This window comes from Pseudorca crassidens, chromosome 11 (genome assembly GCF_039906515.1).
Source record: "Pseudorca crassidens isolate mPseCra1 chromosome 11, mPseCra1.hap1, whole genome shotgun sequence".
Lineage (NCBI taxonomy): Eukaryota > Metazoa > Chordata > Mammalia > Artiodactyla > Delphinidae > Pseudorca > Pseudorca crassidens.
The window spans coordinates 26,671,838-26,685,331 of NC_090306.1; the positions used below are offsets into that span (position 1 = coordinate 26,671,838).

At 38.8% G+C, this 13,494-nt stretch overlaps 1 protein-coding gene across 6 annotated transcripts in view; it reads left to right on the top strand.

Annotated features, from left to right (window-relative positions):
* Positions 1–13,494, top strand: part of FGD4 (FYVE, RhoGEF and PH domain containing 4) — a 199,473-nt gene that overhangs the window by 167,337 nt on the left and 18,642 nt on the right. For all 6 annotated transcript variants that reach the window (XM_067696109.1, XM_067696108.1, XM_067696111.1 and 3 more), the window contains 4 exons: positions 3,631–3,769; positions 5,976–6,034; positions 6,348–6,494; positions 12,231–12,403. In XM_067696109.1, the coding sequence (XP_067552210.1) occupies positions 3,631–3,769; positions 5,976–6,034; positions 6,348–6,494; positions 12,231–12,403 (518 nt within the window). The remainder of the gene's footprint in view (positions 1–3,630; positions 3,770–5,975; positions 6,035–6,347; positions 6,495–12,230; positions 12,404–13,494) is intronic.

The window sequence follows — 13,494 nt, forward strand, 5'->3', positions numbered from 1 at the left end:
TCTCTAGTTGTGGCGAGCGGGAGCTACTCTTCGTTGAGGTGCGTGGGCTTCTCATTGTGCTGCCTTCTCTTGTTGCAGAGCACGGGTTCTAGGCACGCGGGCTTCAGTAGTTGTGTTACGTGGGCTTAGTTGCTCCACGGCATGTGGGATCTTCCCGGACCGGGGCTCAAACCCGTGTCCCCTGCATTGGCAGGCAGATTCTTAACCACTGCACCACCAGGGAAGCCCTGGACATTTTAGATAACCTATTTTGTGGGAACTCTAGATTTGTATTTTCCCTACTGAGAGTGGCTGCGGTTACTTTTGTTTTTTTTGTTTGTTTAGTAACTTGCTTAGACTAAATCTATGAACTTTATCTCTCCTCTGGTATGCAGCCACTAATGTCTCTATTCAGTTTTTTGTTGAATGTTCTTGTGTTTGTATGTGATCTTGGCTTTATAGGGGTTGCCCCTCTATCTGTGTAGGTTAAAGATCAAACAGTTGTTAAACACAGGTGCTTAACTACCTAGATCCAGTTAGCTTCTCTCCTCTGCTGATGGCCCTATAATTGTGTGTGGAGGGGCACGCACTTATTTAAAGATCGGGCCATTTCCAAAGTCCTTGTGGCCCTTTCCCATCTCCTATCTGTATCTTCTGTCTGCATCTCCACAACCTCAGAGTGGCCAGGAGGTTGCTGGCTTGGGCTCTCTTCTGTCTCTGCTGGTTATTCACACAGCCTCAGCCAAGGAAATGATTGTCTGACCACAACACAGCTTCAGGCTATTAAAGTCATTGGTCTTCCCCACTTGCCCACCTCAGAGACCATCACTTCCACTGACAGTGTTGCTGGGCATATGGTTCACCGCTGTAAATCAGATGAGCCCTCTTCAACTTCAGCAGAGAAACTGCCAGTCCTCACAGCCTGCCCCACCCTTGCAGAATCTTCACATTGACTGAGCTGGGAGAGGAAGAGGGGCAGCCCCAGGCCAGAATACCACAGCTTCTTGCTGTTCTTACCCAAAGTTCAGCAGTTTTTAAAAGAAACACTTTTCAGATTGTTTTGTGCCTTTGGTCAATTTCCAAAGTGCTGAAATGATTGCTGTTGTTGTTAAAATCAATTTTATCCAGCTTTAAAGGTGCTTTTTATTTTTTTTTAATTTTTATTGGAATATAGTTGCTTTATACCATTGTGTTAGTTTCTACTGTGCAGCAAAGTGAATCAGCTATAGGTATAAATATATCCCCTCTGTTTTGGATTTCCTTCCCGTTTAGGTCACCAAAGAGCATTGAGTACAGTTCCCAGTGCTATAGTAGGTTCTCATTATGAAGTCGCTTTTTAAAGGGAGGATTTTGCCAGTCTCCTCACTCAGCCATAGCCAAAAGTCCTGCTCTTCCCCTTCACTCCTTTTACTGAACGTCTCTTTTCACTCATGATTAAGCACTCATCTACCCTTCTGAACACTGGCTCCTTCTTTGGTTCTTTCACTAACCCCTTTTGTTAATATTGAAATGTGGGCAGAATACAAGGTTTTTGCCCTTCATAGTCTTCTTTCTCTCCACACTCTCAATATTGTCATAGTTTCCCAAGCCTTTAACCATCATGTCATACAGATGCTTATAGGGTCATTATTTCTAGTGTATTCCTCTACCCCTGAACTCCAGTTACAAAATGCTGAGTGCTGGCTACACAATTCTGTATGAACATCTTGTTGTCAATACAAAGTCAACATCTTCCATTCCTGTCTTTAGCTTACAATCATTTTTCCACTTGACCTTTTGTGCCTTGCATAGAGTAGCTTGTGGTTATGTGATTGGATTTATCACATAGCACCAATATTCTTTTATTCACCAGAATTTGACCACTTGGCTTTATCTTTGATTTGTCACTTTTCCTCATTCTCTGTATGTGTTCATTTGCCTGTTAGATAATATTTTCAAGGGACTTAGCATGGAGCTTTTTGCATAGTAAGTGCTCACTACACGATGGTGGTCATTATCGTTGTTTCATAAAATTTTAAAACTATCTCAGCAACGTCTGTCTTCTCCATGTTATGAAGAAAGGATGGAGTTGTGAAAGGAATGGTAGATTGAGAATCAACTAATCTAGTTTAGGATTCTAGTCTGCCACTTAGAGCCACTTGACCTTAGAAAACTCCCCTAACTTTTCTGAGCCAGTTTCTTCATGTAAAAATTTGGGGATCAGTAATATTTTCCTGGAGATATATATATATATATATATATATATATATATATATATATATATATATATACACACACACACACACATATATATGCATGTGTGTGTATATATACCATAGGCTTGCTGGAGAAAATCAAATGCAATAACTAAACTTATAATATTAATATCTTACACTTTATTAAGGAAAGCCATTAACCCTCAGCTTCCATGCTAATTTCAGGCTCTTTTTACTTTTCTCCTGGTCTACAATAACTTCCAAACTAGTTTCCCGACATCTGCCTAAAGCCACATTGCTGTAGGTTAATCTTAATAGCTGTCATATCTAATGATATCACTCCCCTGCATGAAAACCTGCATTAGATGAAGTAAATCTAAACCCAGCTTGACATTATTGCCCCAGATTACATTTTCTTCCTTATCCCCTATTTCCCTATAAATATCTTATTTCCGAGCAGAACTCAACTGCCCCCTTTCACTAAACATGCTTCATGCCCCACTGTCTTGGGCCTGTTCTCCAAGGTCCCTCTTCCTGCACTTACCCCCTGGTATTCCTCATTTCCCTGCCCAAAGCCTGACCTCACCTGAGTTTATGTGTAAATATTCCATTCTCTATGAAGCTTTTAGTTTCTTGTTTGCTTTGAATGCAAACATCATGTCTTAATACAACATTTTTTACCCTGGAGTGCCCTGATCATGGTCATCAATAAATATAGTAAGAGGGTTTCTTCTTTGTTTAATATGAACAGGAACACACCTTATTTTTCAAGTAATCTTTTTTTCTCTCCTTCCATGTTGACAGCTTACTGAAAGCATGTTCTATAGACTCAGTTTTGCCCTAAGCAAAGGAGATCTGTTTAGAGTTTGGTTTCTAATGGAAAAGAATGTCATGACCTAATGAAAAATTAAAATTTTCTCATCTTGTCACTTTTCTACATGTGGAGTCTTTTAAGTTAAAAGGAAATGACATTTATGGTAGCCTTATTATGAAATAGTTTCTGCTGAGTCCAGAGTCATTTAATGCAGTGTTACTTAGTGAACCTCATTAAATAGATGCTTCTTTTGAAAATCTCTGGAGTATGATTTAATAATGTGACCTGACAAACCCTTGTAGTGACTAATCGAAGTGGATGCCATCAATCTGGAAATTTCTTGCTTAAATTCTGCTTGATTTTTCTTTCTGTTCTTAACATTAGATTGGTGGTCCTCAAACTTTAATGGAAGAATTGGAGGCGTTTTTATGCATATGCCTCAAAATTGTGGTTTCATAGATTGCGATGGGGTTCAGAATTTCCATTTTTAATAGCATCCCAGGTATATCTAATGCAGGTGATGCACAGACCACACTTCGTAGTGAAATGCTGCCCTTAATGAAAATTCTATGTTACGTTGAACTTTTTTAGACTGGCTAACCTAATTTTTAAATCTTTTTTTAAAAACCTTTCTCATTACAGAAACAGAAGATCTGTGGGAGCTTGACTTTGCAGCATCACATGCTAGAACCTGTTCAGCGGATTCCCCGGTATGAGATGCTCCTTAAGGACTACCTAAGGAAATTGCCCCCTGGTTCTCCGGACTGGAATGATGCTAAAAGTAAATACTCCCCCCACCCCGGCCCCACCCCTGCTTTCCATTTTGGGATAATTTAGTGGCCAAGTAGGCTTGTGATTTCAAAGTGAGATAGGTCTCATAGCCACTTTAGTAAAATATTGGTGCCAGAAAATAACCTCACTGGAAATTGTCATCAGTACCTCAATTAGGCAAACACTTTTGAGCCCAAATCATAGGCTTGGAGCAATGCAAATCACATTTCTCATGCTGGTTTCACGTTAATCATTAACTCTGAAATATAAAACTGTAGTCTTAGAGACATCTGGAATAGCAATACACAATTACCTTCTCACAGGAAGAATACAACCATTCAGAATTACTAGTGCTGCTGGTTAATTAAGTAGGTTGATACATACCAAGAAAACTAAGATGATATTTACTATGTAAAAATAGCCTAAGCAAAGTGATATCTCTCTACGTTTCTCTGCTCTAAGACAGAAGAGGCAATGGTGCTGTTTAGTGTCAGTTAACATCTTCCCTGAGAAAACTTTATTCCTGCTCTACTCCTGTGCTACATTAGATCATAATGGAAGACTTTTTAGGGCTTAAGAGTTTCAATAAGAATTTTGTTTTCTTGTGTACTTTAAAAAAAAATCAGTTAACTGTGAAGAGAAGATTTAACTTAGATTAGTAATCAACATGTACAAACAATACTGGTGTACAATCTTAAAGCATTGCTACTTTCTCTAATAATTTTTTGTCTGCTGTTATAAGTGAACCTTGTTGAGAGATGAACACAAAACACAATGTTTGGTCTTAGAGACTGGGTCTTTTTCTGAACATAGGCTATCTGTGATGTTTCTCCCACCATCCAAGTGAGTTGGTGACCACAGGAACTTCTCATCTCCCCTTTCTTCCTCTAAAGTTCAGAATTATCCTAACTTGTCTTCTTCCACTTTCCACTTCATCTCCACTTTCCACTCACCTGGCCTGAGTGCTTGGTTTTAGTAGTGGTAGGATTGGAGGTTGGATCACCATTGCTACTACTCAAACTAGTCTCTTGGGTGGTGGCCCCAGCCCATCTTAATTTGTCTCCCTCTACCTTGGATCCTATGTGGAATGCAAAGAATTGTCAAAATCAGGATAGTTCTCTAAAATGTAAATAACAATTCTGCTTCTTCTATACTCAAAAGACTTTGACTCCTGCTAAGGTAGCTATGTCAAAAATCAGAGAGTCAGCAACGTAATAGGGTATTCTATTACTCTTTTTGGTTTCCCATTACTACTTACACTAAAATTGTAAGGAAATCACAGAAGTACTTTTAGAGACCTAAAAGTAGAGGGGAAAGCAACACAAGTGCATTTTGTTCAGCAGTAGAACGAAGAAGACAGAAAAGTTGGTTCAGAATAATGAGGTTGTTGTGGTAACAGAATTAACCCAACCAGTATTCATAAGATAGGAAAGAAAGGAAGAGAGCAGGACGTGTTGTAGGATTGAGAACATTCCCTCAGGTTAATCCAGCAGGAAGCCTTAGCTTCCACATCTCTTCACCAGTAGTCCCGAAGCTCCTACCTTGCCCATATCAGAGTTCCCATTCCCATCTCTCGCTACCACCTGCCCTAGCAACAAAACCCTCCATCAACATTGGCATCAGAAAATTCCCTTTCACCTAGACTAGAAATGTGAGTGTGTTTTCGCAGGGAAAAATGATTGTGCTTGGTGGTTAATTTGCTCATAAAACTAGTGAAATACTTACTACTGCTGAAATGTTGTAGAAATTTGAGTCAGAAGACTTTGGTTCTAATGTAGCCCTTCAGTATCATAATTTGTGACCTTAGCCAAGTCACATCACTCTCCACTTCTTTCATCTGCCAAATGAAGCTAATATACTTTCCATTCAAGGTTGCATAAGAATGAATTGACCTAATATATATGAAAGCCCCTGACAAAGTTCCTTGTACCAAGCTAGTGTCAGGGTGTTTGTTATTTTGAAGGTCCCTTATCGATTAAAGGTACCTGAGAGCCTACTCACTGTATATGACTTTTAATGAGGAGATACCCTTCAAGTTCTAAATAATCTGCTTACAAATGAACTTTTGAAAGTATCCAGCTTATAAATGCAAATTGCCCCCTGCTTTTATCGTGTATCTTCGGCCTCAGATTTCTTCTTATTGTACTGTATATTATTCAGCTATCTAGTAACATAGTAAGGACAAAATGTATTTACTTTTCTTTTTTTCCATTTAGAATCACTTGAAATTATATCTACAGCAGCAAGTCATTCTAATAGTGCAATAAGAAAAATGGTAAGTGGTTTCCAGAGGAAATGGGAATATTCTAGTTAGATAATTGCCAATAATATAGTCTGATATTATCTACAGGTTTGGACCCAAATGAGTTGATACAAGTGAACAAAAAACATTGTTTATAAAATGTTTAGTGTTATCCCTCTTCTCCCAGGTTTTAATTTGGTCATAACTGACATACTTTATACCAAAATTTATGCTTAGTTCCAATCCCTTCTGAATTATGTATATTTTAGCTAAGGTCATTGATTAAAGGAACTAAGGTGAAACCTCCTTTTATATGATCTTGCTGTGTTTTGTTTTAATTTCCTAGGAGAACCTAAAGAAACTCTTAGAGATTTATGAAATGTTGGGAGAAGAAGAAGACATTGTAAATCCTTCAAATGAACTAATAAAAGAAGGACAGATCCTCAAACTAGCTGCTCGGAACACATCGGCACAAGAACGCTACCTTTTCTTAGTGAGTTTTGTAGTATGAGCAAGTCACGTAAGAATAACCCATAAACATTGTTATATGCATCTTGGAAAAGTAGGATGCTTGCTTGCTCTCACCAGAACAATTATATCTAACAATTATATCTGGTTTAGTCAGTACTGTCAGGATTCCACATCAGGGAATGTCCTTAGTAACTGAAACTTGTTCTTTCAAGGACAAGTATTTTTCTGTAATTTTTCTGTGTACTTACCGTGTATAATTTACTTCAGTAACTCGTAGTGAAGATGATTTAACATTTCCATGATGATAGTAGCCATCAGTGTATATGTGGGGACCACTATTTTTAATTCTTCTAGTTGAAGAAATATATAGACAAAGTTGTAAAACTCGTGCCTCAAATATCTATGTAAAAGTACGTGAGTTTGCTACATAGTTCCTTTTCACTGCAATCAATCTCCATCCCTTCCTTAACTTCTGGGAAATGACAGTTAGTCTAGAACTTATTGAAAATATAGGAGCTCTCCCTGGGGCATCCAGGCCATTATATTTTAGTCTCTGTTAATTCCAGTTCCTTTCTATATCTAATGATATGATAATAATCATAATAGCTAACAATGAGCTAACATTGAGTAATAGCTCAGTAAATGTTAGCTATTACTATGATTGTTATTATAGGCAAAGAAACAGACACATTGGTAAAGAGGCTGCCCGGTAACTGGCACATGACACATTCTCAGGATGTTATTCACATCTGACTTTTCTGCTGCAAGGCAGTCATCTCACTAGCCTTAGTATGAGTTGTTGGGGGCTTAGAGGTTTCTGTTGTCTGGTTACAGCTTCCTTTGAAAGGAAGGTTTACAGGAACTAATTGTCATGCAGAAGGATATTCAGTATCTCTCTTGAAAGCGTTTCTACTTCAAGTTTGTATAACTCAAGAAAATTGAAAACATGTCCACACAAAATTTATACATGAATGTTCATAGCAAAAGTATTCATTATAGCCAAAAAGTGGAAACAAACTAAATGTCCATCAATTGATGAATGGATAAACAAAATGTGGTATAACCATGCACTGGAATATTATACGGCAGTAAAAAGGAATAAAATACTGATACATGCTACGTGGATGAACTTTGAAAACATTGTGTAAAGTGAAAGAAGCCATTCACAAAAAACCACACTGTGTGATATGATTCCATTTATATGAAATGTCTAGAATAGGCAAATGCATAGAGGCAAGAAGTAAGTAGTGGTAGCCTAGGGCTGGTGGGGAGGAGGAAATGGATACAGGATTTCCATTCAGAGTCAGGAAATGTTCTAAAATTAGATAGTCGTGATGGCTGCACAATTTACAACTATATAAAAACCATGAATTATACATTTTAAAAGGGTATATGAATTATATCTCAATAACTTTAAAAATTTATAGATATTTTACAAATTAACTATAAAAAAATCTTCATTGGAGCTCAAAAGAAGAACTTCACCTTTCAGAAGCTTTACAGAGACCTAAATGTAAATCAGGGACATGTGATGTCATGTTAGGGTCCAGAGGGCTGTTTATTTTGAAATGTAGGTTTTGTTATTCAAATATGGTGAGGCCAACACATCAGGAGATGATTGCCATTGAAAAGATAGTTATACTCGCAGATTCCAAAAGGAGGGGGCATGCCACACCATGGAAGGAGCTACATGAGAAAGCACCAGAGTTGGTCAGAAGGCAGAGAAAGCTAGCAGCAAATGTGGGCAAGAGCCTGTACTGTGGTTTCTGCGAGAAGGAATAGGCAAGGCAGAGAAAACCAGCTTAGAGTTTGCTAGTTTAAATAATTTCATCAGGCTCTAGCACACAGGGACTGTTGACTGGTACCTAGCCTTAGGGTTCTTACGGAAGGGGAATACTGGTTCGGAGTGTAAGCGCTCAATAGAGGAGGTGCTTGGGGTGTGAGTTCTGGATCTGTTGGTTTCCATATGGAAGTCATGCTTGCAGGTGAGTCACTCACTGTCTTCAAAGAATTGAGTAGTCGTGAGAGGGGGCAGTCCTCCAATGTCAGCAAGGCCCCAAGATGTCAAAGCATCAAAAATCCAGATTAAAAAGACATGCTTAATATACTGTTCTGGGCAAAATGCCTGGGAGTCAGTGTCTTCCCTTTGTCTTTACCTGTAGGTGCTTAGGTAATTTTCCTTTCCCCTCTTCAACATCAGTGTCACAGTTTCTGTAGTTAAACTTTCAGCTCTGTGTCTAACCAATGGCCTTGGTTTAATTTTCACATTTGAGAATTATTCTGGAAATAGTTTTGGATTGAATACCTTAATTCAGAGCCAAATTAAACAGCTATTTGGAGGACGGATGGCAAAGAGCCTTGGGGGAATACAACAGTAGTGACTTAGAGAAAAGTACCCATCTTGTTCCAGTTATTATAAGCTATCAAACATATCGTGTCATTGCCTTCCAGGAGAATGGAGTCATACAGCAGAAACTTTAGGAAAGCCTTATTCATCTTTTGAAGACCATCTTAGAAGCAGTTCTTGTAGTGTTCATTCCTTCAGTCCTTCCCCTCTAGTACTGTACTTGTCACAGAATCTCTCCTCTCCCCAGCACACATTTATTCCCATGGAGCATCTTTTTTTTCTTATATGTAGAAACTTCAGAAGTACCTTTTACTTTTTCTCCTTTCTCTCTAGAAGGAAAATAGTTTTCTATTTCCTATTCTGGGGATATTACACGTGTAAATCTGAAAAACCAAGTTATATTTAGAATTTGATTTCAGCTTTCAAATGATCATCATGTGTTTGTATATTTACTTGCCTCCACATCATGCTTTTTATGTTATGTAGGGTACTCTGTTGAGTAAGTAAATAACCACACCTGACATCTGAAAGTTAAAAAAAAAAAATCACTGAATTATCCCATAGAGTGATAGGAGGTTTTATTCTTGCCTCTTTGGAGTTCTAGTCCTTATTTCCTTATACCTTTTGACAGTTATATATATTTTTTTCTCTTGACTTATTTAAACTTTGAATACAGGCCGGGCACTGGAAATTTTCTCCAACAATGTATTTTTACCTTCTAAAACAAACTTTAATGAACTGTCACTTGTGAGACATGAAATTGAATTATTTCAATCAAATAATATATTTTAAAGAGACTTAAAATAACTAGTCGAGGAACCCTGGAGATCAAGAAACAGGAACCTCCCTACATTTTTAATAAAGTTGAGACTTTCTTCTAGGTTTCGGCACAGCCTAGCACTTCTAGAGCTTGCCAGCCAGAGACTGCTTTGTCAATAACTACTTCTGAGCAGCGGGCATGGAATAAAAGGAGTTTCTTTCACTAAAAGGGAAAGTCAGTCTACTTGGTGCTACAGTTGTTATAACTCCCTCTTTTAGCACCAGCAAAACCCAGAGAAGGTGATGGTGGCTTTTGCCACAGGAGCCAGGTTCACCGAGGGAACAGGACTAGCTACTTAATTCCTTTACGTATATGGCATCTTCTTTGTAAGCATTATCACCTTCACCTCTAAGTAGAAGAAAAAGGGTATTTATTGGCTAGTCCTGTCCATTTTGGTGGCGCTTTACAACTCCTGCAGTACCATTCAGACATGGCCAAATCCCCTCCTGAGAAGGCCTTATAGAAGAGAGAAAGAAATACTAACATGAACAGTTAGCAAGCTGTTGCCTTAATCAAGCTGGGATGATGATGAGAACCTTTAAGAGTATTTTCAGATCTTTAAATTCTGTGTACTACAATGAGGCTGTGATTGCCATACTTAGAATACAGTGGACAATTAATGATGAAGCATTATGTTCCCTTCTAGAAATGTAAATGTGAAATGTGGAGCTCAGATATGTATGATAAAAATGTATTGGGCTTCCCTGGTGGCACAGTGGTTGAGAGTCCGCCTGCCTATGCAGGGGATGTGGGTTCGTGCCCCGGTCCAGGAAGATCCCACGTGCCACGGAGCGGTTAGGCCCGTGAGCCATGGCTGCTGAGCCTGTGCATCCGGAGCCTGTGCTCTGCAATGGGAGAGGCCACAACAGTGAGAGGCCCGCATACCGCAAAAAAAAAAAATGTATTTAGTGCCCTTTTATTTCTACATTATCCAGTGTGGAAATGAAATTTATGATGTTGGTTATAGGAAGTTGCAAAATAATGTATGAGGAACAAACTGTAAAAAATTTGCTTTCAGAATGAGTACAGTGGACATTGTCACATAAACATGTTGAAATGTTTTAAATATCCATCAACATTTCTTTCATGGTTGGAGCTAAAAAGAGGACCTGACAAAACAGGACATTATTCCTCATTTAATCCTCTCAACAACCTGTGACTTTTACAGATAATTATCCTGAGACATGAGAGGTTACATAAGTGTTTTAAGTTCCCAGTTGCTTTTGTCTTACAAAAATATATTTAAGCCTAGAAACAGTGTTAGAAACAATAAATATGAAGTAGAAAGATAAATATGGACCTTCTTTAGGAATCTGCCTACAAATTAACCCCCATATTTAGAGTTTCATCCTTTTGCATGTTTTAACATATTTAAAAGTTAATTAACTGCCTTCCCCAAATCATTGCTTGGTACTGATTAGCAGGAGTTGTTCATTGTTTTGTTTTGTTATAAATTTATTTATTTTTTATTTATTTATTTTGGGCTGCGTTGGACCTTTGTTGCTGCGCACGGGCTTTCTCTAGTTGCGTTGAGCAGGGGCTGCTCTTCGTTGTGGTGTACGGGCTTCTCACTGCGGTAGCTTCTCTTGTTGCGAGCGTGGGCTCTAGCCATGCGGGCTAAACTAGAGAGGCTCTAGAGCTCAGGCTCAGTAGTTGTGGCGCACGTGCCCAGTTGCTCTGTGGCATGTGGGATCTTCCTGGACCAGGGCTTGAACCTGTGTCCCCTGCATTGGCAGGCGGATGCGTAACCACTGCACCACCAGGGAAGACCAGGAGCTGTTCATGGTTGACTAGAAATGAGGCACTAATTTGATTCAGTTTCAAAATAAGTTTCTTCATTTTAAATAAAGACTTTTTGCTAAAATAAATGACTTTTCTGTTAATTCGTACATGAAGAATTCTTAAGCAAGATGTGGGGCAGGGGCTTCCCTGGTGGTGCAGTGATTGAGAGTCCGCCTGCCGATGCAGGGGACATTGGTTCGTGCCCCGGTCTGGGAAGATCCCACATGCCACGGAGCGGCTAGGCCTGTGAGCCATGGCCGCTGAGCCTGCGCATCCGGAGCCTGTGCTCTGCAACGGGAGAGGGCACAACAGTGAGAGGTCCACATACTGCAAAAAATTTGCCCACTTTTTTAAACAACATTAAACACATTGGTAAAAATAATTGCTAAATATTAATCTTTTCCTCTAACAGCTGTTGTAGACTTGTTGCCTGACATAACAGTTAGAAATTTTTTTGTCTTCAACTTACATGGTTGAGAACTTCAGTTTCTTGTATATAGAGGTCCTTAATAAATTATTGCTGAGCTTAATTTCCTTAACTAATTTCCTTACTAATACAAAATGATGATTGGTTTACTTAAATATTAATAAAATATTTATGAACCAACACAGAGGGGAAATATATGTTACAAATTTTAAAATATGACAATTCTGATACAAGCATAAAAGCTCTCTGGTATTTAAGTAATTTTTCTCACATAGAAAGTATGGTATTCCCTGGAATTTTTGTCTAGGGCTACTTTCAATATTGGTCACTTTCCTCTGTCTTCGTTTTCCTTTTTTTTGACATGTGTTCTGCCTTCTTGCAGTTCAACAACATGTTGCTGTACTGCGTGCCAAGATTCAGCTTGGTGGGCTCTAAATTCACAGTTCGAACCAGGGTTGGCATTGATGGAATGAAAATTGTAGAGACTCACAATGAGGAATATCCACACACTTTCCAGGTATCTGGGAAAGAGAGAACACTGGAACTGCAAGCCAGGTAAGAGAACCATTCCTCTCTCACAACTTTACAAAAGAATCGGAATAAATCGTAGGACAAAATAATTCTGAGGATCTATTCCATGTCTGGTTGGACATAAATGTAAAGAGGTAAGCTCTTGAAAGTCAAGAATTATGTCTTCCCTTTTGGTTCCTCTGTAGTGCCTAGGATAGTGGTTTTTCAGACAGTAAGCATTCAGTAAATTAAAGTGACCAAATTGTTGCATTCAAGCCAAAGTTTTGAGTCTTCTAGGAAAAAGTTCTCTAACCTTTTTCCGCCATCCCTCCTTTTGGTCCACAAATGTTTATTGATGTTTATTATTTCATGATAAATGTTGAAGCTTTAACTATCTGTCCTTCAGAGACTCTGCATTTATAGGACCTAATGGCACTTTGATGGAGAGAATGATTTTGGAAATCAATCATTTGGGAGGCATTTTGGAAAAGATGATTCTCCTGCCACAGTTGAGGATACATGAAGGGGGCCATTTGGGGCTCTAGTAGCCTCTAGCGACCAGGACTTCTGGAAGGGGTGGCTCTTCTTATATGCTTATTGAGTGGGAGAGAAAGAGCTGGAGGCCTAGCATCCATCCCCCTAGCATAACCCTGTTTGGAAAGAAAAAAAACGAAACAAAACATGAGAACCACTGTAGTAGATCACAGCTACCTCATGCATGAACCTCTAGAAGACAGAGTGCTGTCAGGTTTTAAAATATCTGCTTTAGGAAACTGTCATCCATTTATCCTATAAAAAAAAAAAAAAACCTAGCATGGTGAAAATTGAGATCCACCAAAAGTTCACAGATCAGAGGTTAACTACTGATCCCAGCTCTGATGGTTTTCATACCCTAGAATCCATGGAGAATCAGAGAGCCCTTCTGTTCCTTTCTATTCCTTTGCACCAATAGCATGTGGTTCTGGCTGCTTAGGTGAACTCATCCTGGATATTTGTGTTTAGTAACTATGTACGAGCTTAAACTTCACATTTTCAAAAGAGAATAAATTATTTTAATAGGAATCTGTACCCAGGGAGCCAGGGAATTGGTGATTATAGATATGGAACATGTGGCAGGTTAGGAAAGTTTGAAGAAA